The 27,471-nt window shown below is 39.6% G+C and overlaps 1 protein-coding gene across 6 annotated transcripts in view; it reads left to right on the forward strand.

Annotated features, from left to right (window-relative positions):
* The window catches only part of TMEM131L (transmembrane 131 like), an 84,279-nt gene extending 61,174 nt beyond the window's left edge, over positions 1 to 23,105 (forward strand). For 4 of the 6 annotated variants that reach the window (XM_054633118.2, XM_054633114.2, XM_054633116.2 and 1 more), the window contains 17 exons: positions 908 to 980; positions 3,026 to 3,168; positions 3,791 to 3,933; positions 4,258 to 4,444; positions 5,516 to 5,701; positions 6,597 to 6,746; positions 7,290 to 7,903; positions 10,025 to 10,179; positions 11,448 to 11,572; positions 13,119 to 13,276; positions 14,130 to 14,315; positions 15,368 to 15,446; positions 16,475 to 16,560; positions 17,900 to 18,020; positions 20,109 to 20,197; positions 21,035 to 21,177; positions 22,693 to 23,105. In XM_054633118.2, the coding sequence (XP_054489093.2) occupies positions 908 to 980; positions 3,026 to 3,168; positions 3,791 to 3,933; positions 4,258 to 4,444; positions 5,516 to 5,701; positions 6,597 to 6,746; positions 7,290 to 7,903; positions 10,025 to 10,179; positions 11,448 to 11,572; positions 13,119 to 13,276; positions 14,130 to 14,315; positions 15,368 to 15,446; positions 16,475 to 16,560; positions 17,900 to 18,020; positions 20,109 to 20,197; positions 21,035 to 21,177; positions 22,693 to 22,971 (2,917 nt within the window). In that variant the 3' untranslated portion in view covers positions 22,972 to 23,105. The remainder of the gene's footprint in view (positions 1 to 907; positions 981 to 3,025; positions 3,169 to 3,790; positions 3,934 to 4,257; positions 4,445 to 5,515; positions 5,702 to 6,596; positions 6,747 to 7,289; positions 7,904 to 10,024; positions 10,180 to 11,447; positions 11,573 to 13,118; positions 13,277 to 14,129; positions 14,316 to 15,367; positions 15,447 to 16,474; positions 16,561 to 17,899; positions 18,021 to 20,108; positions 20,198 to 21,034; positions 21,178 to 22,692) is intronic. The other 2 variants (XM_054633122.2, XM_054633115.2) reach the window with 1 other exon arrangement.
* Positions 23,106 to 27,471: the final 4,366 nt, after the last annotated feature.

Consider the following 27,471-nt stretch of genomic DNA (forward strand, 5'->3'; position numbering starts at 1 on the left):
TAGAGACAGTGGGATTACTCCTGTGCTTAGGTGTAACTTGCTTATTTGGGGTCCCCAATCCCTGTGTAATTGCTTCCTTAACCTCATTCCTTTACATAGGTACATGCATGTGCATATATATGTCTGTGTATATATATGCACATTAATAACTCCATCTGTTTGCATACTAAATATGATTTCCACATAGACCCTTTCTAGTGGTTTGCAATTACATTTTCTCTGTATTTGCACACTTTTGTTTCTGCAGATCTTCTAAGTTCACCAGAAATCACATCCATTAACTGGTTCTTTTTATGCTAATGTCATAGACAGTTATGACAAGTGAGTTTTCATTCAGTGGCTGGAGGTCCATTCGTCTATAATCTACATTTTATGTGTTGGTTTTCTTATGTCAGTTTTTAATACTTTATGTCAAATGCTTATAATTTGCATTTGGACAAACAAATCAATTGTTTTAAGTGAATTTGATTTGCACATTATGTGATGGAAAATAGGAATTTGTCCCAAACAAATCATGAGCAGAAAGAGAGATATTTGAATGAATTATAAGAGATTTAATAATGATTATTTCTTAACAGTTATGTGAGCAGAAAGAGCTTCAGGGAATTTGTTTGTGTGGCTTAGAAATTCTGTTTCTTGACTGTTATCTTTTACAATATTCTACACTGACAGACCTAAAATGCCCAGCCATTTGTCTGTTTTCCAAATGTGTGTAGTCCACATAAAACTGATTTGCAGCATATTCTTTTGAAATGCAGACCCACATTTCCACCATATTTCACACTGCCAAAAAGCAATTGTAAAAGTAGTCTCTATTTAAGAATAGATGCCAGCATGTAAAAATAAGTCAAAGCAGTTCTGACAGGTTGGGTTTCAAATGCTTAACTTTTTGTTTTGGTTTATTTAGGTTCGGCATAAATGTGCAAGCTATTAACTTCACAACCACCGAATTCAGGCTAATGGATGAATGTTCTCACAGGGTAAGATGGCTAATTTTGGTAGAAGTGGTCTGACACACTAGAGAAGGATTTTTCTAGCTATGCTATTTCTGGGTTCTTCCCAAGTGCAATTTAAAGTAGTTTCACAGTGTTTTCTTGATTCTTCATCAGGTTTGTATCTTTGTAGTTAATTATTTTCATGATTTGGGTCAGTTTTGAATACAGCTGTAGGGAGGAAGTGCATGCATGCCTGCAAGTGTGTCGATGTGCTGTTGGGGCTTCACCCTTGGCTCCAGGCTGACCATGAAGTGTCAGGCTGTGGAGTCAGTGATGTCAGGAGCGGGCTGGTTCACTTCTCAGAACAGGGAAGTAGTGTCAGGTAGTTCATGGGAGGAGGAGCTGGGATTTCTACATATCAGCTTCATGCCATTGCAATTTCTGGATTCAGGTTTGGAGTGTCATGGTTCTCTCTGGTTCCCATTGCCTCATTTTTGAATGAGTGTAGTAACACTTGACCATGGCACACCAGTGCTGAGCTATGCTTAAACCTTGAGATGTTGTGTCATGGATGACAGAGAAAATGCTGTATCAGGGATGCTGGCATATTCTGGTGACCAGAGTACTATCCAGACTACCCAGAGGATCTCTTCTTAAGACTTCTGGTTTGTACAAAATTAATGTATTTTCCTTGCTGTTTGGGCATACTGCAGCTTCATCTTTAATGTCCTGTGTAGATACATGTTTCTGCACATATGCTTTAAGATCTTAATGAAATATTTGTACCTTGTAAAAAGAAAAGAGTATGTTTGCTGCACTAATCAAAGCTGACCTTTCCTTTCTGGCAACAGTTGTAAGAGTTGTTGTAAAAGAGAGGAGACAGCAGTTCATAAATCCTAGCCTGTAGGCACACTCTGAAAAAGGGAAGGTAGCGTAGGGGTAGGAGTGAACTTCCACAGTCCCACACACCGTACTCTTGGCCAAATGGAAAAATAGCTGTGGATCTTCACATCAGTGTGTGCAATACATGGTTTTCATTAGGTTTGAAGAGCTAGGGGGAACATGCATGTTTAGGTAGATTTTCAGCACATATGAGACAGATCTTGCCTTGTTAACCAAATAAATAGTTGCTAGTATTTAAATTTTTGCATTTGACATAGTTTTCCTAGTCAGTTTATGTGCAGTGAATTGTTAGGCTCATCTTTGTAGGGAGTGACATGGGGAAGTTTGCAAATACCATACATGGCTTGCTTTTAATAAATACTGATTATTAAATGCAGGTTCTGATAGTTTTTGTGCATTATTTTTCATAAAATAGATTAAGAATAAAAACATTTTGAACTGAAAAAGATCAGAAAAGCTCTTAGTACAACATCCATAAATGAGAAACAACCAAGTGAGAACCCATTTTGGAATCTTTATGGTTTTTTTGACTGCTATAGGTATCTGATCACCCCTTTCTAAGAGGGGACCCCAGTTCTGGAAGAGCAAGTTATAGGGCTATTTTCATTTTTCAAAGGCAGAAAGAATAAACAACAGTATTTAAAAAAATATTTACATTATTTCCAGACTAAGTGAACTTCTGGTATTTCTGGTTTTCAATTAATATAGTTGAGAATTCTCTTTGGCTTCCTTCCAGTGACTCAAATGGTCAGCATATTTACCAGCAGTCCCTTTCTCACTTCAATCAAGTTGTAAGTCATGCACTGAGGGTATAATGGTTGCCACATTTCCCTGTGCAATCAATACACTTCAGTTCTTGTGTTGTGAAGTGTTTCAGGATTTCTTGAATATGAAAGACACTATATAATTTCTTTTCCATCTGAGGAAATAAAAGCTGTTTTAAATAATGAAGTAATACATTCCTCATAATAAGTGCAGTAATATGAACTTTTGCTCAAATAAACAATCTTATCTGATGTTTTATGTTGTCAAAAGGAAAGACTTTGTTATAACGAGTTAGTTAGCAGTTTCTGCACCTTGCCAAAAATATTCTGTGTGGTGCTAAGTGGTGATACAGTGCTTTCTTTATTGACATCTATAAACACACATGTTTTCTGTGAGTAAGAAGTGCATTTTTTGTTTAACAGAATGCACATCAAGAGGACCTCATCAGCAAGAAATGCAGTTCTGAGATGCTTTGTTTAACTTTACAGCCACTGGAAACCAGAAAAGTTGGTGTAATTTTTACACCTCTTGACTACAAAAGAGTAGCTTCCCTTATTTTAATCAGGTAAGCCAAATTTTAGTTGTAAGTGAGAATCAAGCAGCTCAATGTAAAAATGAATTTGCAAAGTCCTGGCACATAGACAAATGCTCAAAATTTGAAAGTCAGAATACCTCTGGTTTAATAAAAATTGCTTAGAGTGTGTTTGTGCCTTATGTCTCAGTCATTAATTTTCTTGATATGTTGTCAGAGGGTTATAAAATGCATGTGACTGTTCTGAGGCAGTTTTGAGTTAAAAGAGAAACACATTGTATGGCTTTGCTGTTTTCAACCTGACTTAATAATGATAGGAGTTATGGATCCAGTGAGTCTTTTATGCAGCCAAACTTTGGTTACCTTTGTAGGAAAAGGGAGTTTATTGATTGAGGAAGCAACCATTTTCACTAGGTGACACAGTTGTTATCTAGGGGCACTGGTCACTAAACTTGCTCCTTCACTGTCTGAAATTCACTAGTGGCTGGTTCTGGAGTGATCCTGTCTCTGTTTAGGGGAAACCTGTCCAGGTTTTGCCCCCGATTCTGTTCCAACACACTGTTATCTTGGTTTGGCACCTAGAGAGCAAAGCCACGACTTCGCAAACTTAATTTGTGCTTTAGTGGCTGACTGCTTGGTTTTTATTTTATGGCAGAAACAACTTAACTGTTCTGGATGTGGTCAATGTAGAAGGCTTTGGAGCCAAAGAATTGCTTAAAGTAGGAGGAAGACTCCCAGGTGCAGGAGGATCCCTTCGATTTAAGGTGCCAGAAGCGACACTAATGGACTGCAGACGACGTGAGTAAGGAGACACAGGTCTCTGGTTGTGCAGCTGCCTGCTTTGCTCTGCACTGGAACTCATACAGAACATTAATGTGACGGAAACAGAATGGTCAAAGCTGAAGAGTTTGGCCATGAGAAGTGTAGATTCTGTTTTGTCAAAATTCTGACTAATAATAGCTAAAAGTTTTAGAAATCAATACTGCAGAATAGTCTGTATTAGATCTTGGTCACTTATGGATTTTTTTATTCAATTGTAAGTAAAAATAGCAATTTATTTATGAATGTAAGAAAATCATTTCATGCACTGTAAACTAATTGCTCTCTTTTTTTTCCTTTAAGAACTGAAGGACAGCAAGCAAATTCTATCCATTACGAAGAACTTCAAAGTAGAGAATATTGGGCCTCTTCCTATAACAATTTCATCAATGAAAATCAATGGTTACAGTTGCCAAGGATATGGATTTGAAGTGTTGGACTGTCGGGAATTTTTCCTAGCTCAAAATTCATCACGAGAAATCAGCATTGTGTAAGCACTGACAAATTTGTTGACAAAATAACTGAAGTGGAAATTTGAAATAATTAATTTCAGAAACAGACACTCCAATGGCATACCACACACAAAATTTTGAATAGAAATTTAGTAAGAATTTCCCTCAGGAAAACACTAACAAACGGATTATATAATACTGGTTCTTTATATGACCCGTTATTTTTAAAAAGCAGCATACATGCTTTTATCAGTGCATTATGAAGTAATAAATTAAAACAAAACAGTTGCCACAATTTTTTATTTGCTTGTTATTCTCTAAGCTTGTTCCAAGTAGTCTGACCACAATCTAGTCATGTTTTCCCAACATTGCACTTAGTCTAAAACTGATTCTTTTTAAACTATCCTTGAGTGAAAGATACTACTGTGACTTAAGCAAAAGTAAAGTTAATGTTACTGTAGTAAAGTAATTGTGGTTTCCCATGCAACAGATTTCACCTCTACTGGTTAGAAAGGCAAGTTATACCTTCTAGCAATCAAGTAGAATACTGAAATGGGTCAGGGAAGTAGAAGACGAGACAAATCTGGTGTTTCTTCTGCTTTCTATATCTTTCCAGCTTTGTACCCTAGTACCTGGCCCTTTCTGAAATCATGCTGGCTGTATGCTGGGCAGCTGTGCTTTTGTTGATTAACCTGAGTTGATTATGTATATGCCTTGATAAAAGGAAAACATGTCACAGTAACAAGAGTACTGTGAAGAGTCACAATAAACCCACATATTTTGCCAATTTAAGATGACCTAATGCCACCTGCACAGTTTAAGCAGATAGTGGACACTTTCTTTAAGTATGCTTTAAAAAATATTATTAAATCATATTATTTCATATAACTAAACTGTTATTACTGGATTAATAAATTGAGGCAATATTTTAGTAATTTTAAGAATGCTATTAAATTATTGATAAATTTTATTAAATTAGTTTTCTTATTATTATTGTTGTTCCTGTTGTCATCATCATATTGTTTGTATTTTTGTTATCAGTGTGACTTCAGAAAGTAAAATTCAGCCAAACAATGAAAAAGTAACACCACCTCTGTTTTTCCTGACAGATTCACTCCTGACTTTACATCTTCATGGGTAATTCGTGAGCTCACACTGGTGACTGCTGCTGATCTGGAGTTCCACTTCACACTCAACGTGACTCTCCCTCACCATCTGCTACCGCTGTGTGCGGATGTGGTGCCAGGACCCAGCTGGGAAGAGTCTTTCTGGAGGCTCACTGTCCTCTTTGTAAGGTAAGGCTTTCCTCACAGTACCCCAGAGCTCCTACAAGATGCAGTGCATGTGAATGCCGTGGTGATAACACACACGGGCTGATGCATCCCTGACTGAGATCGCCCTGCACACTGTGCTGCTGCTTGTGTGGTTTGGACACTGGAAACAGTCAGAACACAAATGAAGTAACAGCAGTGACCACCTTGCCTGCTTCTAGATGCAACAGAAGAAGATTACAGGGATCTGAAAAAGCAGGAATTTTTCATTCTGTTTTCCTGCTAACAAAATTTACACTGCATGATTGAGAAGGTGGTTTGATGAATTAGAAAGATTTTTGTTTTGATCCATATATGTTTGATGCAGTTCGTACATCATGGAGAGAGAGGATATTTTGCATCTAAATTTTTAGTTCAGAAGTATGATGGCATTTGTAGCTCATTTTATGCCAACATTTTCTCTAGGAAAAGAAAGAAACAGTATTGAATAAATACCTAAATAATGATGATGACCATCATAAATGAACAGTGGGCTGATAGGTCATATTATTATATGATGTCATGCATCATAATATGATATGATGTAAGACTACAGCACAGTTACTTCTAAATTACTTTCAAGGATTATCTTTTTTAGAATGAGCTTTTTCTTTGTTCTATTTTTTTTCTTTTAAAGTTCATGACTGAGTTATTTTATCGAGCTAATGACTAGTAAGGCCTATAAGGAAAAAAGGAAAAGAAAATACTATTACTATTACAATTATCATTTTTAAGGCTGTATTTTGAGTTTGTCTGTCTTTTTATGTAGAATTTTGTAGAAAAAATACTTGAGAAGTGTATCTTGTTAGAAGTTTTTTAACTCTTTCACTGAATATTCCTGAAAGTTGTAGACACCAGTATCTATTGTTTTCTTTGGCAGTTTGTCCCTGCTTGGAGTGATTCTGATAGCCTTCCAGCAAGCCCAGTATATTCTAGCAGAGTTCATGAAATCAAGACAGAGGCCAAATCCTAGTGCTTCACCACAGCAGAACAGCAACTCTGTTGACGTAATCAGCTCTGATTCCTACAAGTAAAAATACTTTTTTTTTCTTCTTTTCTACCCTGTTTATTGTGGAGTGGCGCTTTCTGTCTGACTCTCACTGATATTGCTGTGTGCTGGTTTAAAGTGTTCCAAGCAGCCTTTTTTAGAGAACTTCCACCTCAAACCAGGAGGAATGGAGGAACTCAGTGGTTTATTAATCTTGAATATTGCCAGTAATACATAAGGTAAAAATTGTATGATGAAAGTAAAGGATACACCAGGTGTGACAGCCATGGAGAGAATGGAAAATGCATTGATGGTTCTCAATCTGACCCTCTTGGGTGGTGAGTCAGGCACTTATTCATTGAAGCATGTAAGTGTGTTGGAAGTCTGAGCAAATACTTAGAGTGTTGCTCAATTCTCACTGAAATCAGAATGTGCTTAGCTGGTATGGTAAATTAAAGACCTAAAGCAATTTCATGGCTTGTGAATATGCCCCCCTTTCTTTTCTTACAACAGTATCTCATAAAACAATTCATGATGTCTTTGTAAAGAAAAACAAATCCCCCCTTTTTTTTTTTTTTCCTCCAGGGGAAGCTGCAAGACATTTATGGATTCCTATAGTTCCTCAGATAAAGGTAAAGGGAAGGGCTTCCTGTCTGTAGGCACTTCCTCCAGCCGAAGTCAGAGTGCGGCAAAGAGAAGTCCTGCGACCTACAGCCACTCTCAGAAGAAACACAAATGTTCAGTTTACTACAGTAAGCAGAAACCAAACACAGCAGCTGCCAGTGCCATTGCAGCTGCTGATGAGAAACAGAATCAGATTGCAGAGAACCAAACCTCGGCACCAAAAGAGGACATTTGCACTGATGTTGTCAGTGAGAACTGGGTAACTCTGAAATATGCAAATGGCATAAACGTTAACAAGAATTTAACTCTTCCAGAAGACTTTCTGGGTAAAGAAGAAAGTACACTGAAAAATACAGTTCTCGTTAAAAATACTTCTTCAGAGTGTGATCTGAAGGAAGATCTTCAAACATGTATGTTTCCTAAGGAAACTAACCTTAAAACTTCAGAAAATCTAGCTGAGCTCAAAGAACAGGAGTTCTGTTCTGTGAAGATGTCAAAGAAGCTACCTGAAAGTCACTTGTCCAGAAATTCACCTCAACAACAGCCAGAACTGCAAGAAATAAGGAAAATTAGTGGTAATTTTTTCTCAAATTCTATCAGTCTAAATTAGTAAGTGAAATCTTCTGATGAGTTCACTGTGGTCAGGATTTTGTCTTTTGCGTAGGACAAGGGAATTGTGTTGTTTCTTATGTGTTCACTGTGATTTGTCTGTTTACATTCCTGAGGAAGCAGCTTACATTTTAAGTTGTTTTATAAATCATAAATTTGCTTGGTTTACAAATTTCAAGTTTGTTGCCATAGCATTTTAACTGCTAAAATAGTTGATGTCATAGATCTGCTTATAAGACACAAATTGCCCTTGTCAGATATTCAGAGGGATCCCAGTTTGCTATTTTCAGGTCCACTGAAAATATGGTGGTTGAATCACCAAGCAAGCACATTCAGAAGCAGATATTCAGAACTCCTCAGATAAAACCACCCAAAATAAGAAAAACCTGACATCAGGATAACGTGAACTTTTATTGTGTAGCGATCTGCAAATCAGTTTTCCATAGTAATTGCATAGCTGTATTTTTTTATCTTTTTTTTTCTTTTTTTGAAATTGTGGGGCCAGACTGCCTGGGAAGTCTTACCTCTTAGCTTCACAATTCAAAATTCTAAGAACAGCAGAAGAACACCTGGGAGAAATCAAAAGCAGGATAAGAGAATGTCCTCTAGAAGCTTGGCTTTACTGAGGCACTTGGCAAAGTAATTGAATTGTGAAAACTGGCATTTGCTGTAGCTGTGGCAGTTTATTTAGGGAGTGAGCCATCAGAGAGGGATTTCAGGCCCTGCTGTCTTGTGTAGTTGCTACCATTGCTTCTTGTGTTGTTCCCTGTGAGCTATAACAGATAAAAGCGTTGAAGCTCAGGTGAAGGCAAGATATTTTCACTCATTCTTACAAGGTGTTTTGAGATATGTTTTGAATATTAATATTTTGAGGTATTCTTCATATGCTCCTAAAATGTACTGTTTCTTATTCTTTGCTTTGAATTAGGAGATCATTCAGTATATTCAGTAGTAAAGCACTAAAGGTAATCTCTGTTGTCTATTAGCAGTTGTGGCTTCCTGCACTATCAGGCATGTGATATTTCTGTGTTTCAAGACATTTAGTAGGATATGTTAAGTCTAAAAAGTGCCATGTTGCAGTGTTTGTACCTTGATTATCATTACAGACCTGGTTTTGTGCAAACAGGGAGTTCAGGACCTCGGGTACTCACATCTTTGTATGCTGGAGAGCAGCAGAGCATTCTTTAGAGCTCTGGCACTCTCCCTCGCCTGGTGTTTCATTCACATGTGCTCCTTTTGCAGTCCTCATGGCTGCCTGCTCCCCTCCAGGGGGGATCTGGTATCTGACTCAGAGCTGGGATGTTGTAGTTGGTTGGCAGGAAACTGTAAAAACATTTGGGTGTGCTTTTCCCAGTTGAGAAGGCCAGTTCAGTTCAGTAAGTGATGACATTTCTCACACAGAGCAGCTGAGAGCCTTGGTAGCAGATCACTGTGGATGTAGTGCAGGTCTCTGAGATACCTGGAACCAATCAGAGGCAAAGTGAATTCTGTCCTGTCCTGGCCCAGGCAGAGCAATGTGACTCAGCTGAGCTAGTTGTTGAAGCAGGCTTCCTCTTGAATCTTTCATCTTTTGGACTCTTAGATCAAAATAATTCTTCATAAGCCTCTCAAGTAAAAGAACTTTTAGTGTGGAACCCATGCTAAAGAAAGGATGACTTCCCTTTGTCTTCACAGTGAATGCAGAGGACACTTCAGAGGTGTCAAGCACCAAGTAAAGGCTGTCCTTTCTCCCCACTCAGCTTGCAGGGGTTTTTTCCTCTTTGTTTTTTAACCCAGTGTTCTCTAGCTTCAAATTCTACCAGGCAGCTCAAATTCAGATGAGATGAGCAGGACTTGCATAATCTCTGTATGCGCTGGGAGTGGTGTGCTCATGACCATGAACCAGCACAAAGCTACTTTTTGCAACTGCTGTAAGAATTTTTAAATTGTATTAGCTTTTGGTTTTAAAATTTTCCATTATCATCAGCCTATACATTAGTCTCCTGTGTTTTGGAAAGCAACACAAGGCTGTTTTTAAAGAAAGGTATGTGGTTATGACTGAGAGCCCTTCTATTCCCATGCAAACAGTTGTTATTGTTTAATTATAGGGAATAGCCAGCAAGTGCCTCTCAGGAATGAAACAGAAAACTGCGAGACTTCAAAAAAGCAGATCAACCTAAAGCCTTCCATGGAGAAAAAGATTAGTAAGGGACCCAAGGAAGAGACTCCATGCTGTGCAAAAGAGGAGATTACTTCTTCTGAGGTTGGTATTGTGATCTTTCTCCTTTTCAAATTTGAAATTCTCTTTTTATAGTTTATGTACATATATATATCTATAGGTATGTATGTGTATGTAGGGACTATTTTGTAGAGTCACAGACCTGAAATGCTGTAAATCAGATAAATGAGGAAGAGTGCAATGTGCTGTCCCACGTCCATTGTGTATTAATGCTGCTTTATGGAATGGTGAACAGTTTGGGTAAAAATCAAAACAGCCATATCACAGCCAGAGATTGTTACTGTTAGAGCAGGCACAAGCATACTGGAATCTAATGCCAGCTGTCAGCCACACTAATGATGTGGGAACATTCTCTGCAGGGGAAGTGGGCATATTGGCCTTCACTTGCAGACCTGATCTCCAAACCCAAGGCTTTGCATCAGAAACTTGCATTTGGGAGTACAGCAGGCAGAAGCCCTTTAGCAGATTATGCAGTTGCTGAGAAGGATTGTTCTTCACCCCTGGTTTGAGTATGATAAACACAACAGGCTGTACCTTTGTTGCAGGCAGCATAAAACACTAAAAGAACTTCATCAGGCAATTAGTGAACCTGAGAATCTGGATTATGTTTATATTCTGTGTACTGGATATAAATCCCATGGCAAAATGGTGTAAGGAAGAATTGCTTACATTGCTTGGGGAATATGTGAGAAAAGACACGGTCTTGTCTTGCTTTGGGAATTGTTGTTACAAACTTCTTTGCCTGTGTGGCTGATGGTGCTCAGTTTGTTTCTTACATTTCTTGAAATTACTAGTATTTGCTGGTAACTTACTCCATAATTTCCTCAGCTGTAATTCAAATAAATGCCTTCCCCCACTGCCCCCAGTTGCTGAGGAAAGGGAGGATTTATTGCTGCTGAGCTTGCACACCAGCTGATCATAAATCTGGCAGATGTTTTTTGTTTTTAGCACATTGGGAATTTTATTGACTGCTTTACTTTTTCTCCCTCCATTTTTTTATTTCCCTGAAAGTCAGAGCTAGATGCTGTGAAAGGGAAAATGCTAAGTTTGGGAATTCAGAAATTCCTCTCTCATCATCTCTTGGTGTCTTGATGGACAGAGTCTTGGAAAGGCTAGTTAAATTGATGGTGCTGGAAAGAGGATGTGCTGTGGAAAGCCACTAAATCATGAAGTAACTATGCATTTGGGTCAGGCCATTTTGGCCAGAGAAATTTAGCTAGAAAAATCCAGTGGAGTTCATTGACTAAGTTAAGTTCATTTTATAATGTCTCAGCTTGTATTTTTGCCTTTAGCAAGAAGATGCATATAGAAAGAAGAAGCCTCAGGATAAAAAGGAAGGAAATGTACCAAATATGAATTGGAATAGGAATAGAACATCTAGGAAAAATAAGAAGAAGAATGTAAATATATCCACAAGGTATGTATTGCCTCACCAAATCATGAAGAAACCCAGAATTGCTGTAATGTTTCTGCAGGTTTTGCATAATGCATTAGGCAGGATTACTTTATCTATTTAAGTAAACACACATTAATCCTGTCCTGAGCATTTACTTTTAGGAATGTGCACTACTAAATATCACCAGCAAAACAAAAAATTTTAAAATATTCCATGTGTAAATTTACATGCAGATAGATGCAGCCCATTCTGCATAGCAGTGGTAGCTCTCTGTTAGAGTCTGGAATGTGCTGTCTCTGAAGTTTGGATGGTTAGCTTCCTTCCCCTTGTGCAGTGTTTGGAGAAGTTCTAGTCATGTGTTCTCTTCACTGAAAAAAGGAAAATAAAATTGTTGAAATGATTCCACCTTCAGGAGAGTCATCTGCTATATTGAGTAACTGGGGGGATGTTGTCCTCTACCAACTTTGGGCGAGAAATGTGTAGAAATGAGAGAGTGGCTTTCATTTTTGCTATTATGATTTAAACAACTAGAGCAGCACTAGATTGTAAAGAATGTTGAGTGAGCACTGTGGAAAGTTACTTTTTTTTTCCCCTGAGAATTGTGTTAATGCATTTTAAAGTCAGTTGTAAATTACTTTTAATTATTTTTTTAATATATTTTAAATTTAAGTTGTATGGATTATTAAAAAATACTAGTTACAAACTCCTTTTAGAATAGAAACACTACTGAGGAGAAAATCCTACTCCTTCCCCTCCCCCAGCCCTTTGAATTAAAGTCACAATCCCACAAAGCCTTCACAGACTTAATTTTTATTGCGAGTGCTTCTATTGAGGTCAGTGGTCTCTAAAAGGAGATTGTAAATCTGAAAGGGCTGTTATACACACATTTCTGTTCATTTTGTGGGAAGTCAGTACACGTGTAAATTTTTGCTGGATGCACACCTTTGTAGATGGGAAGGATAAAAAATGAGCAGTAAAATACTGAAGTTTAGTGTCTGTTCCCTGAACCAATTCAGCAGGTGCTGCTTTCTGAGTTAAGATGGAACTGTTCCATTTCTGCAGAAATTTGACAGCTGACTTTTAATCATTTTTCCTCAATACACTCTGATTATGGTATTGGATGTAGACATTTCATTCCATCTTTACTAGCAAAAAGTTAAGATTGCTCCAGATTGGGATTTTACTCTAGTGATAGTTGTGCCAGTGAAATGAGCACAGGGCACATTTTTCTTTGCATCTAGATCTTTGTACACTGCTAAACTGTGCTTATCACTGCAACATCTGATTGCCTTCTGCCAGGTGCATTAGAGAATGGAATTAAATATGCACATGTCATTTTGCCTCTCCCCCTGAGAAGTAGTAGTCTGTGTGGTAGGATATTGCATTTTGTGAAAGGTTTTTTAGGTTTCTCCAAAGTTGGGGAATAAGACTCCCAAACCTACTGCTTCCTTGCACTTTGCCTTGATAGGTGTGTGAGTTGAAGTGTTTAATGCCTGGAAAGGAAAACTGCAGATGAAATGTAAAATGAAAACATGTTTGGTTTTTTTTTTGGGTGTGGTTCTATTAGGGTCCCTGAGCAGAGTGAGTTGAAGCATATGTGCAGTGAATTTGAAAGGCCGGATCTGAGAACAAATATTGGAATAAGAGCCTGGTGTCCTCAGAACAACGGGGAAAATTGTAAAGCAGACCAAAAAGCTGGGAGCTTGTCCATGCAGGGAGAAACAGGTATGCAGTCTTAATTGTCTTAAAATGGGGAAAGAAACACAACGTGGATTTTGTGGCAGTAGAGCATTCCTTACTTGAGAGACCTGTGCTTTTCTCCCTTTGAACCCTGACGTGAAGATGACAGGACTGGTATGACACAGTGCCCAAAATGATAGCTGCTCACTTCTGAAGGGCTCTGCATGCTTCTCCATGGGGTTGGTTCATGGTGCAAACCAGAAAATTAATTAGTCTAAGCAATGATCCATCAGTTCTTGGTGAAGGACAGACAGACTGGTAGTCTGGTTTTGTGTTCCAATAAAGCTTGGATACCTGCTTCCTGCCTTTCCATCAGGATTTTAATCATCTGTTTTCCCTGACTTTAGGGAAGAGGAGATCTTCCCTAAAGAGAAGATCTCTTTAGGGGAGAAGAAAGGAAGAGAAGAAAGTTATCAATTTCTGTAGGATTGTCCTTTGCATCTCTGATGAGATAATAAGAAAATCTATCACTTATGAATTCATTACTTGCACCATTTTATCATATGCATGTTCCTACAGCCAGGATATGTTTCATGTTTGAAGTATTAAGTATTTATTTCAGAGGACAGTATGCACTTCCTCTTTGAACCTATAGCCTACAGCAGCACTGTGTCATCACTGCATTCATGTTACTGGGATATCATGTACATCAGAAGCTCCTTATGTTAGAGGCTGGTTTAGTTACTGAAGCTACCAGCAAATATTTCTTCTCTCATCAGTAAATTCAGAGAATCCATGTAAATTCATTATTCAGATTACTTTTCCCTGACAAGACTTTCTTAAATGTTGTGTTGTTTTTTTGATTGGTTTTTTGTTTTGTTTTTCCCAACTTCTTTAGAAAACTTTTATCAGCGGTCCAAAAAGAAGTGTTTGGAGAAGTTTTGTTCTGATTCAAGCTCAGATTGTGGAAGTTCGTCAGGAAGCGTTCGTGCAAGTCGTGGGAGCTGGGGTAGCTGGAGCAGTACCAGCAGTTCAGATGGAGATAAAAAGCCAATGATTACTACCAGGCATTTTCTTCCATCCAGTAAGTTTTGCAAACAGCTCTCTTCACGGTACAGCACAGAGTTTTAGCCTTCCTGCTGATTGGAAAGGCCTACCACAGCATGGGGCACATGAACTTGTCTTTTGTAGAGCACCCCTTAGACACACAAGGAGGGATGTAAAGAACTTTGTACTTGACAAGAAGTCCCACACATTTCATGGAGATGAAGATTACTGTCAGGCTCCTCAATAAGCAATATGCACAGTTAGTTGTCATGGAAGGATGGGGGAACTGAGAGTCACTCAGAATAGGCAAAGCAATTTCTGCCTTCGAATTTGATTCATCACATTATTTGGGGTTTTTTTAACATTAAAACTATTTAAGTAATGCACAAATGAGGAATGTGTGAAAGCAGTTCAGATTTGAGGAGCTGGGTTTGGATAGGTGTATTTGAGGTGTAAATAGCCAGAACATCTGAGCCACTTGACTAGTATGAGAAATGGGAGCTGTGCTTCATTACTGCAATTCTTGAATACCTGAATATCACTAAAGTAGTTGAAAGTCATTGCCAAAATTATTATAGAGTGATGTGGCACTAGAAGTAAATTTTAGAGTGCTAAGTGACACCAGCAAACCCAGCTTTGGATACCTGCAAAAAGATGGTTTGAATTATTTAAAAATATCCAGAAACTTCATGTGTATTTGTGTATGTATAAAACTTTACGTTTCTTAATGATAGTGTGTGATCTGTCTGAACCTGTGATTTAATAGATAACAAATCTATTTGACTTTCCTGTTTGTTCAAATTATAATGCCTCTTAAGAAAAAAGAAAATAAGTAATTCTAAATTCAGACTTAATTTGATAGTAACAAGGAACCTCTCCTTCAAGACTGTGGTAATCACTTCTAATCATAAAGTACATTTTAAGACTATGGACCTAGGTAGCATGCCTTGAAATTGATGCAGTTAGTGATAATCCAGTGTGAGAGAAAACTTGATTAACACCATTGATAATTCTGTTTGTGTGGATGTATATTCTGTGCATACTTCTTTTTTAAGGATCTTTGATTTTCACAGTCATTCTTTTCTTTAGGAGAGAATATTTCACAAAATGATTTTCCATCTGAAACTCCTATCACTCTAAATCTGTCTCATAACATCTGCAATACCAGGTAAAAAAATTGAATATACACCTGTAAGGCATTAAAGAAACAACACCAACTTGAAGTCTTGTCTCAGTTTGATAAATAATACCTGTTGGCACCTGTTATCTTGTAATTTTTTATGATCATCTGATTGTAGTTACTAGTTGGAAAAAGAATCTTCTTCAGTACATGAGAAGATGTAAGCAAAATTTATTATGCTGCATAAGTACAATAAAAGCTTCCAAATGGAAAAAAATGGAATTCGGTTTTCCACTTTGACTTCTTCCAGATCCTAGCAACTTATATTTCCATTACTGCTTAGTTGTGTTTTTTTAAAAAAGGTGGGAATAAGACTTTCAAGTTGATGCTATTTTTTTAATGGGAATAATGTTCTCCTAGGATATACAGCATGAAAATCGATTCCTCCCTCCCCCACATTCTTTTCTCCCTCTTTACTGCAGTAGAGATAGCATCTACAAGTTTTATGGCTGTGAATCCTCATTTCACTTCTCATTGACCACTCTCTGTTTTCACGAGGAGAAATACTCCAATCCTTTTCCTTTGGGATTCTGGTGCTTGAAAATGTTTTCTTTTATTCGTTTTGACTTGTTCCTTTGATGGGTTGGCTTTGATAAATACCAAATTCACGCTCATGTGTCTCTGTGTGTCTTCATGGACATAAAAGTAAACTTACCTGAAAGTTGTTCAAAAATTATAAGAGGTCCTACTGATTTTCATGAACTGCAGCTTGTTTTCCAGTTTTAGAGAACAGCTGTTGAATTAATTTGCAATAGGTTCATACCTGGATAATAAAAATAGGGTGATTAAGGTGTATTAATTTCATTCATTTTGCATGTGTGATAAGTAGCTGGCTTTTAATTGGTAAAAAACTTTTAAAAATTGCACCGTGGTAATTCTGAAATAGGAAGAATCAGGACAGTGGAAAAGCAATAGCAGTTATGATGGTCATTAGAATGTTTTCTACATCTCTGTATATTTCCTTTGAAATAGTTTGGATTATGAGACTTAAGAAATGAAATTTTCTTTTCATTCAGCAGAGACATGAACAGCATCCCCCAATATCCTGAGACCTTATGTCCCAATTTCACTGACATAGCTGCAGATCCTGACAAAAATAAAGGTCAGTATTAACAACTGAAGCTGTTTTTCTCACACTTTGCCAAGCAGTTTTAGTGATGTTGCTAATTACACATGCACCAACTTGATAGACACATTGTTACTAGAACTTACTTGCTTCTAAGCAAGTTGGGTGCAAAGTTAGCAAATGAAGGCTTAAAACCTCGACAGTTTTTGTTTATAACCTTGATATTTTTTGTTACATCTTCTCTGCATCGAGACAGCATTTAGCTTTCAACTCATGGTCTAGGTTTCTTTCTTTTTTTCATCTTCTTGCTGTGCACAAATTAATGTCCAGAAGCAATGCAGCTGGGAGATCAAGAGCACTGCTTGCTGTGTTAAAGTGAAGCTTGGCACCAAATCAAACATGACCATTTTTCTCTCTAAATATCCACATTTGGGACTTGCTCTCTTTGACAGTAGTAATGAGTGGGGTTGTTTAGCACTGTTAAAATTCTTGAGTTTTCATTGTTTGTATCTCAGAGGGAAGTAATATTAGCTTTTTGAGTGGAATTCATAAAAGCATCATGCTACATGGTGAGGTGGAGTTTGAAAGCTGGTGAGGACATGTGGTTCTTTGGGCAGCAGCACTCCCTGCCCTTCTGCTGTAGGTTTAACCTGTCTGATAGGATACAATTACTGATTAACCTTCTTCCATGGTAGCAATATTGATATCATGTGAAATAATGAAATAGAGCCAACTTTGCAAGCATTGTCTCATGGAAATTGCTAATTTGGATTTTTTCTTTTCTCCAGCTGCCAGTTCTCATAGAGTTGATAGGAACCAAATATCTGTGGGCAGTCAGGGCATGCAGTCCATGAAGAGCAGCACAATGAATATCTGTGCTAGAGGCTAAATGAAACATTTAATGAGTTCACAAATTGTCTGGTCAGGAATGGCTCCAGTCTGTTAGAAACCTGACCCTGTTCCTGCTGCATTTGTGTAGTTGGACTACAGAGGTGATTAGTGACTAGTGCCTAAGGGGTGGGCACAAGGAGGCCAGTGGGGATTGCATCCCTGCTGTTTCTCCTGCTCTGTTGGAAGTGTGCCATCTAGGCACTGGCAGCTGAACACTTAAGGACCCTCAGCAGGAACTTCTTGCCTTGTTTTGTTGAATTCTGGTTTCTCAGTTCAGGTCTTACATATATCTTTTTTAAAATACAGAAATGTTGAGATGTGTTTAAAGATGGGCCTTCATCACAAAAAAGTTGCTTAGTAACTCTGGATTTTTTTCTCTAGCAGACAGTCCTTACTGGGGATCTGAGAGTAAGGTGTCAGTGTGACAGAATCTGCAGAGTCTCCTTCCTGTTACTCTGTATTTCATTCCCCTTTCCTTTTTTAGGTCTTTACCCAACAGGAGACTTGTGGCCTGCCCAGCCAGTCTGCATGACAAACAGTTTGAACTACAACCTTGAGAATAATATACCATGCATGATCCAAGAAACCCCCTCTGTCCACAACAGGCAAGTTATGTTTTGTGTAGAAAGTACAGATAATGCTTTGTTCAGGCTTCTGTAATGCAGAGGACTGTACTTTACTCATCATTTTTGTAAAGGCAGATGATAGTTAAAGTCGTTCTGCCACTTCAGTCTTAGTTCTAGTTGTTAATGCTCTTCCATGGGTACATTGTGATTAATTTTACTAATACAAATTCACTGCTGTCCCTGTTCATGTATAGATATTCTAGAACTTTTTTCAAGTTTAATTAAATACTTTTGGAAAGCTGTTAAATGATTTCACTCATTTTGCAGGCAGAGGGCCTGACTTTGAAATCTGTTGCACTCTTGCTAAATGCATAGCTTGTGTATGCCACATGGTGTGTTATGCAGTGTGTACTTGTGTTAAATGGCAGTAACAGACATTGTTATAAAGACAAATATTCCACTATAAAAGTCGTTTAGGGATACAAGTTGGTATGTTTCAGGCTCTGTCTATATTTGGGTTGATCTTCCTGTAGTAATGAACTTGATTAGCTCTTATATTTTACACTGCTCACACAGCAAATTTTAGTAATGAAAGATGTGTCACAAACTAGAGAGCAGAAATACTCTGCTCTACACATAGCAGTGAAATATGGCCAGTTCTTCAAGTTGTATCCTGTCATCCAAAATGACAGGAGAAGTACCTGGGGGTCCTGGTGCACAACAAGCTGTCCCTGAGCAAGCAGTGTCCTCGTGGCCAGGAAGGTCAGTGGTACCCTGGGGTGCATCAGGAAGAGCATTGCCAACAGGGCAAGGGAGGTGATCCTGCCCCTCTGCTCAGCCCTAGTGAGGCCACATCTGGAGTGGTGTCCAGTTCCGGACTCCACAGTCAGTGTAACAGAGATCAGGAGCTCCTGGAGCACATCCAGGAAAAAACTACAAAGTTGTTTAAGGGTCTGGAGTATCTCTCTTACAAGGAAAGGCTGAGGGAGCTGGGCCTGTACATCATTGAGAAGAGAGGACTGAGAGGGGACCTCATCAATGTCTGCCAGTATCAGCAGGGAGGGTGCCAAGAGGATGGAGCCAGGCTCTGCTCAGTGGTGCCAAGCAACAGGACAAGAGGCACTGGGCAGAGCCTGATGCACAGGAAGTTCCACCTGAACATGAGGAAGAACTTCTTTACTGTGCAGTGACCACACACCAGAATGGATGGTCCAGAGAGGTTGTGGAATCTCTCTCACTGGAGATATTCAACCCTCTGGACACAATCCTGTGCCATGTGCTCTGGGACGGCCCTGCTTGAGCAGGGAGGCTGGGCCATATGACCCACTGTGGTCCCTTCCAGCCTTGCCCATTCTGTGACTGCTTTCATACACCTATCTCAATTTGGACTTCATAAGCAAAAAATGCATGCACACCCATGCAATTATGTATTGATATTTAGTACTGATAACTTCAGATAGCTGCTTGGCTGAATAGTAAAATTGAAGTAGAGCAGCTTCTTATGAAATCCTTTTGTAGACTTGGATCCAGAGTTGGACTACTTCAGACTTGCTGCGTAGCAGGGCCTATTTTATTACTGACATGTCCTTAGGAATTGCTTTCAAAAAAATCTTCTTGAAATTCTGAAATTATTTTAATTAAAGAAGTATAACCCCTAGAAATCTATGTGTATCTTGGAAAATGCACTGTTTAACAGGACTTTACCACATTTGGTTGGGAAAATAGAAATCCCCATTTTAATTGTTATTCTTAAGCATTCAAATGTATTATGTCTTCTTCTGCCACCTCAAATCACATAATCCTTGATTGTAGGGAAGAAGTACAGTTATTTTCTTTTTACAGGGAAGAAAGTTGAACCCAGCTATGCATTGCAGGATTCTGGTAGTGTCATTACAAGTTGTTCATTTTCCCAGGGGAAAAAGAGCTCTGTGAGAGAGATTGCTGTGATTGTGTAGTGGTGCAGAGTAGATACTGGCAAAATTGACAAGTGGAATGTGAAAAGCCTCATAATCGGTTACAGGCATTTTGCATCCAAGAGCTTTACAATAAATAAGTATTTCTAAGTAATTTTCAGAAGTTTTGCAAATTGTTTCTGACTGCAGATTTTTTTTGTTTTTCTTGAGATAGCTTCATTGACTGGAATGCAGCTTGTGACAGCCAATTTTCCAACGTGTATTGTCCACTAGAGATGAATGAATATGGTGCTTTCCCAGAAGGTAGGATGAAATAAAGCTTATTAATTATCACAGAGCATGGTTGTTTTCCTCTCACCTTTTATAAAACAAAAGGTTGAGCTGATCTATACACGGGTGTTCATTGCTTTCAACTTTACATTTTCCAGCAGAGTGTTCTGTAGTAATAAACAATGACTGCATGTGGTGGATGAGAATATTGGCCTTTGTATAGAGCCTGAAAAGGCAGTATGCAGGACTTCCAGAGGGAATTGAGAGAAATGCTTGTGCTTACAGTATTACACATATCTTTTTGTACAATCTTCTTTGTTTCCCCTCTGGCAGGCTTCAGCCTTCCAGTGTGTGAAATACAAGGCCTCTTGTGACCAATTATCTTTCCAGGCTAGAGTTTCTTGGCTTGGGAAGCACACTGGCAGCAATCTAGAATTCTTTAGCATTACCTACCTAAGTACTAATGAAAGGTCAGACTGCAGAATCCCAGGCAGCACGCTGATCCCTTGGGTGCTTAGAGCTGAGACATGTTGGCGGTGAGGCCTGGGGGGGTTCTGCCATGCACGTTCTGTCTAATAAAGACTCTGTTCTCCAGTAGAGGGACTGCCAAGTCTTTATCCTGTCCTCCTGATAACAATTTGTTAGTGGGTCTCTAATAAAGAGTGGTAGTCCTGTTGACAGAAATTGATACACTTCGCTGCTGTGCTACCCTGACGCTGCATGGAGTCACTAAAGGATTAGGTCAGTCCCAGCCTGGCTTACTCTCAAGAAGATTCAGCATTCCTCCACAGAAATGTTAGTAGTGTTTTATATTGCAAAAATATTTATATTGCAAAAATTACTTTGTCTTCTTGATTTTATAAATTGCAGAGAACATGAACTACCCCAGTGGCTTCCCAGGTACTGCAGCAATGCAGAACACAGCCTTCATTGACCAGAACTGTCCCTCCACCTGGAATGCTCCTCCCAACATGCCACCTGCCTGGGAGCCTGCCAGTTATGTCAACTCCACAGTGAGTATTGTCACTGTGAGGCGCTGCTTTTGCATGCTCCTTCACAGCCTTCCTCGTGTATTCCTGTCTTTCCCCTACCTGTTGCTTGTATGTTCTTCATGAATCTTCTAAGTATTCTGATGTTTGTGTTTAATGCTGGCATTGGTAGCCCAGGTTTTTCCCAGCTGTTTGTCAAGGATGTTACTGACCTTGTCTGCAAAATTTTGAGATGATCCTTTTGCCTGAAAATTGACTAAAATCAGCTTACACATGGAAAAATATTTTGGGCTTATGTAGTCTACTGAGACTTTTTTCTGTGAAAATCAATGTGTCCACTTGAGGCTAAAACCTAGAAAGTGCAGACAGAAAAACCCAAAGAGATTTGAAAATTGAAGAGCTGAATGGACAGCTGCTCTCAGGTACTTTACAGCGTTTTTGTTTTGGTAGGAAATTCAAGCGATTTAAGCTGGATTTATTCAGATTTCAGAATCCTGACTTTAACCTGTTATACTCCAGACTAGCCATGTTTGTCATCCCACAGTGCAGTGTAGTAACTTCAGTTCAAGGTGGTCTTTAATTGTAACTATCTTCTCTTCTGCTTATATTTCAAAATCCTGTATTTTAGATTTTTTTTAAAATTTACTATAGGTCTATTTTGAATGAAACTAACTAAAGCAAGAAATATTTTCAACTGTAAAAATGAAAATTTGTCTATGTTAAAAAGTGGCAAAACTGGTAGAAGACTTTTTCCTAAAATAAACATATATTTTATTTCATATTTTATTCAGGAATGCCAGGAAACACAGAAGGTAGAGATTGGAAAATGCATTAGATAATTCAGTTCATTTCCCTGGCGAGCTTTTCTCCACAATACATTTCAATGTTTCATTCAGTTTTAAAAGTCCCAAGACTTCCATGACCTTCGCTGAGAGACTTCCTTGCAGACTAATACATCTTGCCCTCCAGGAGGTTCTTTATAAGCTTTCAAAATTTTCTAACTAAATTCCCTAGCTCCCAATTACAGTCTCATTTTTCACACTGAATATCCCTTTCTGCTCCCAGCATGCACAGTCTTTCTGGACTGACGCATACTTCAACCCTTTTCTTGTCATTTCTAGGCGTCCTTCTCTTTTCATTTTAACTCTCAAAGTATGCATGGGGATCTTTGTGTGTCTTCCATTTCTCCTCTATTTTCCCCAACAGTCTGACCAGAACTGAGTAGTATATTGTTGTTAGAGTAATATCTGTGCTGTGCAGGGAGGAGCTCATGTGACTTCATTCAGTGGAGGGCTTTTAAACACAAACACACACACACACACACACACACACATACACAGACTTACATTAATGCTGCTGTAATATTTTTGGCAGCCATATTTCTTTGTAAACTCCTCTGCAATTTTCTACTTGTGGATTTCTTAAATTTCTGCATAAATGCTGCTTCCTCTCTCCCATTTAGTACTTAGCATTTCCAGATTTTCTTTGGCAAATGGTCCATGGTGCAGTTTCCCATGCTGGTTTTGTCTTGCTCTGCAGCCCTACCTCTCAAGCACCCGAAGCTTGTCTCCAATGTCTGGACTTTTTGGTTCCATCTGGGCACCCCAGAGTGATGTTTATGAAAGCTGCTGCCCCGTCAGTGCCACGACTCAACATTCAACCCACGTGGAGAACCAGGCAGTTATGTGTAAGCAGGAATACTATCCAAGGTTTAACCCTTTCCGTGCCTACATGAACTTGGACATATGGACTACAGCAGCCAATCGAAATGCAAATTTCCCACTTTCGAGGGACTCGGGTTATTGTGGAAACGTGTGAAAGGAATTTGATTTAAAAATGTGAATAAAGATGCTTGCAATTTTGATTACTAGAGTAAGCTGGTTGCTGAATAGATTACAATGTTGGTGAATATTTTGGCACTTTTATATTGAAAATAAATTTTTTTTACTGAAGTCTGAGCATTCAGTGCATTTTAAAAAGCACAGCATATTCAGGATGCTGTTATTGTCAGGTGAAGGCTATAAATTTGAAATTCAAATTTTTTATCATCATTAAGGACAGTATTAGTTCTTAAGTGCGTCCATGAATCTGTACTGCACATGTTTCTTCTGAAGTTTACATTCTGTGGTATAAACTAGGAGTGGTTTAGCAGTTGTAGGTACAAACTTACAATCATAAGTAATTGCATCTGTACCAAATAGTAGCTGGGGACCTACCTGTTGATGCAGATCAGAGAGTTTCCAAATGGTGTCAATTCTAGTGCTGATACAGTTGTTGGTGAGTGCAGACTTCTGGCAATAGGAAAAAGGCTGAATTGTGGCTTGTTTATCTGGCTTCAAATTGCAAGCTGTCACTTGGACAATGTTAAGCTTGTGCAGTGTGGGTGAGTGGGCATTTCTTCCAGGAACTTTTCTTGTGAGTGACTCCTGGCATTTTGTGTTGTTATTTTTAGCCTTCATGTTGCAGTAGCATTTTCAGTGCATTTAATTGCACTTGTTTAAAATGCCAAAGCTTGAGCTGAAAGAAATGTTTCTTTGAGAGCAGAGTTCACACCACTCTCCCAAACAGAATGATACTGTGCTGGCTTATGTTAGGAGACTAAAACTGAGTAGCTGAGCAAGTGCTGCCACCCATGCCAGGACTCAGTCCACCATGCAAGATGTCTCTGCTTACCCCTCCTTGTAGAGCCTTTTCTCTACATGGCAGAGTGTGTCTGGACATCAAAAGGAGGCGGAGGCGTCCCTTGGGTTCAGAGATGTCCTTGGCACAAGGGCACTTGTCAGGCCCAAAGAGACAGTGAAAGTGGATCCAGTAGCAGTTTTGTACAACTGCATAAAGAAAAGCCATAGAGATGGCAGAACCAAATTCATGTTGTGGTGGCCACAGGCATTATGGCAAGTGGCCGTGGTCATGGATTGCTGCATGGGAGGTTGAACATGAGGAAGAATAATGTCCCTTGGAGGGTGATGCTGCAGGAGAACAGGTACCTCAACAGGTGAAGAGATCTCTTCTTCATGTTCATGTCCTGGCTGAATGAAGCCACATGTGACCTGCTGTACTGGAGGTGGCAGTCCTTTTCCTCATGCGAGGTCACACTGGAGACCATCAGGGTCCAGACACTATTTTGAGGATTCTGCGAGCTTGAGCAAGTTCCTTACTTTTTGCTACCTAATTTCATCTTGCCTTTTATTCACAGAGTGACTGGAAGACAAGAGCTCTGTTTGACAGTAAGAAATCAAGGCTGTTTTATTTGTTTTTATTCAAAGACAGAGCAGAAAAGGCACTGCAAGATAGTTCACAGCCTGCATGCAAGGCTACTCAGTAATCTGAGCTCTCAGACCTAAATTCTGGCCCTTGCTGAGCTATCAGACCAGCTCCTTTATCTTGCTGGTTTCATCCAGAAATGCCATCCCAGGGCTTGAAATATTTTAGCCAAAACAGCACATTTCCACAAAAGGTTTGTTTCAGTAAATCAGTAGTTCCTGCAAAGTAAGCTTTGTTGAAAGTTACTCTGCCAACTGTGCTTTCACGAGCGTTTGGGTTAGCTCAGAAGGTGGTCAGGCAGTGGTTGGGAAACTCAAAAGCTCCTACATTTACCTGCTCTAATTGCTTGTGTGGAAGGTGCTCCAAAGCCTTCCTTTGGTTTCAATGTCAGAAAAATGGGATCGTCACTGAATGCTTCTCTGAACTGTGGTGTTTTAATTGCTTGGTCAGGAATTAGCACCTGGGTCTATGGCTGCTTTCCATGATGTGTTGTGCTGGGCAGGAATCTGTTTGACTCGAGTTTAATCGTAACTGCTTGTGATTCTGAAGGGAAGTTCATGTGTTCCTATGAACTTTGATGCTCCTGAAAATGGTACTAAGCCATGAGAAGTAGTCATAACCACTGACATGCTTTCTGTGCACCTCTTGCCTATGGTAAGAGACTTCAGGAGGAATAGAGTGGGAGTATAAACCCAATAAATACAGATTTAAAAAAAAAAGTGATCCTTTGGTTTGAAATGGAATGAACTTCTTTATTTCCTGGATAATATTACTTGTTGTATAGCATGCTTGGATTTTGGACAAAAAAACACAGGAGAGAGGAGATGATGTGAAAAGATGTGCTTAGCTGCCTTAGTTTATTCTGTTGATTCCATTCAATGTTTCAAGGATATCCTTATTTTCTGTGCACTGAAGGGAGGCTTTTCCTCAAGTTCCAGCGTAAGGACATGGATTTCTTGTATCTGCAACAAACTAACAACAACCTCAAACCCTGTGGAGTCCTGATAGGCACTGAGTCCCTGTTGTAAGTAAAGTGTATGTTCTAAACAGAGTCAATCACTGGAAAAGAGAGGAAAAATTATGCAATAAACCAAGCAGAGGCACTGGAGAATTCAGGGAGAGCAAAACTGGATAGAAATGTTTGGAAAAGAAGACCTGTGTGAAAAATTCGATCAGACTTGTTAAAAGTGCCAACAAAAGACAAGGGGAATGAGCCACAAAGAGCTTGAGAAATATTGCTAAGAAAGGAAAGAATCATTCCCTCTAATCAAACCAGAACAGATCAAGAAGTTATTCCCCCAGGAGCTGTGTAGTATTAGGCATAGTTTTTTCATATAACTTTTCATAACAATAACTAAGGAATGTAACAATCTCATTAAGGTTACTAGAAATAATTGCTGCCATCAGGAGACATCTGTAGCTTAATTAGCAATCCACTTGAATGCAAGTGGGATTGGGCTCAGTTAAAAATCTTTCCTCCTACAGTACAGGGAAAGATGAAATAAAATAACTGCTTGGTACCAAAGTGATTATAGTTCTGCTGGAGTGAACTGGAGAGGCTGCACTAAGGACATCTCATTGTCGTGAGCAAAGTAATTTCTAACTTCTTGCCTTGTGCCTATAACGGCACTGGGAACCTCATTGATCTCTCTGAAACTGTTTTAAGAGACTTCAGCAAAAGTTGTTCTTAGTTAACCAAAGAAATGCTTAAAATTGGAACGGGAATACCAAAAATACCAGTAAAAAAGAGCAGTAGCTCACACAGTTCACTACTAGGGCTGATGATGGAGTGGGGGGAAATACCTATGGGTGCAGTTCCAGGCATTCAGTATTGACTTCTGTCACCATGTAAGCACTACATGGTCTCGGGGCATTCACTGGTTTCCCAAAAAACTGAGAAGAAGTGACAGCCACCCCTGCTTTCTGCCCCCAGCAGGTTTGTGCTTTCTTATATGTATATTGAGAAGGAGGGATACCACATTACCACTGTCCTTGATTTTCACAGGCCATATTGGCCAAGCCTGCCTGGTTGGGCCAGTATTTCCATTATGGCACCAGAGAATATTTCTGACACGTTTCCTGGGGTCTGTTGGTACTGAGAGGCAGCACCTGGACAAAGCCAGAATCTGTGGCAGGGTGTTTTCCTGGCCCAGCCTTGCTGGGCTGCAGCAGGCCCCTCACAGCGTTGCGCTGTAGAACTGAGGGAAGGGGAGCATCCAGTGTAGCTTCCCTGCAGGAGAGGGGAGTGCTCTGCTGGGACCCTGCCAGGTGGGGCTGGTACAGGGCTGAGCTTGCTCCTGCAGGGAGGCATTTGGAGAGCCCAGCAGCACAGCTGCCAGCACTCTAGCATGGGAGCCTGCTTTGAGCTCCATGGGAGCAGCAGATGGGCAAAGCCGAGCTGCAAGTGCTGCCTGCGGGGCTCTGAGCTGCAGGGACAGGGCTGTCCCCAAGGCAGGCCAACCTGGGGAGCACTGTCGTTGTTTGCTCATCTGAGTTTGTCACAGGTACAGTGGTGATTGGCAGACCTGTCCTACAGCTCCTGCAGCTGGGCCTGGGCATGCAGGACTGTTCCAGCTGCTTGGAGGAGCCGTGACCAGCGCTGGCAGAATGAGCCTGAGGGCTCTGAGGGCAGGTGAGAGATCTGACTGCTGGGAGGCAGATGAGCTCATTGGAGAGCTGTTAACTTAATCTTCTGGAAGGGGTGGAAGCAAGGGAGGTTTCCACCACCTACACTAGAGCTGGCTGTGCCTGCAGCTCCACCACCCAACTTTCTGCCTCTGGAGAAGCCTTTGTGACTCCTGGGAAGTCATGGCCTTCACAGCACCACAGGTTCCTGCAGAGCCGTCTTACCAGGTGAGCTCCTGGCTGCTATTTATAGTGGTAGGTTGGGTGTTGCTTTATGGCATTTGTTTTCTTCCCTTTCATTCTTGTGAAACACCCATTGTTTATTTTTCTTAGTCACTGAGTCACCTCCTTCTGTTTTTGCCCTTTTCACATACTTGCTTTGCTTTCAGCAGTTACTGGAAAATGTGCACAGTGGCACTTCCCTGTCAC

Source organism: Agelaius phoeniceus, chromosome 4 (genome assembly GCF_051311805.1).
Source record: "Agelaius phoeniceus isolate bAgePho1 chromosome 4, bAgePho1.hap1, whole genome shotgun sequence".
In the NCBI taxonomy this organism is placed as follows: domain Eukaryota; kingdom Metazoa; phylum Chordata; class Aves; order Passeriformes; family Icteridae; genus Agelaius; species Agelaius phoeniceus.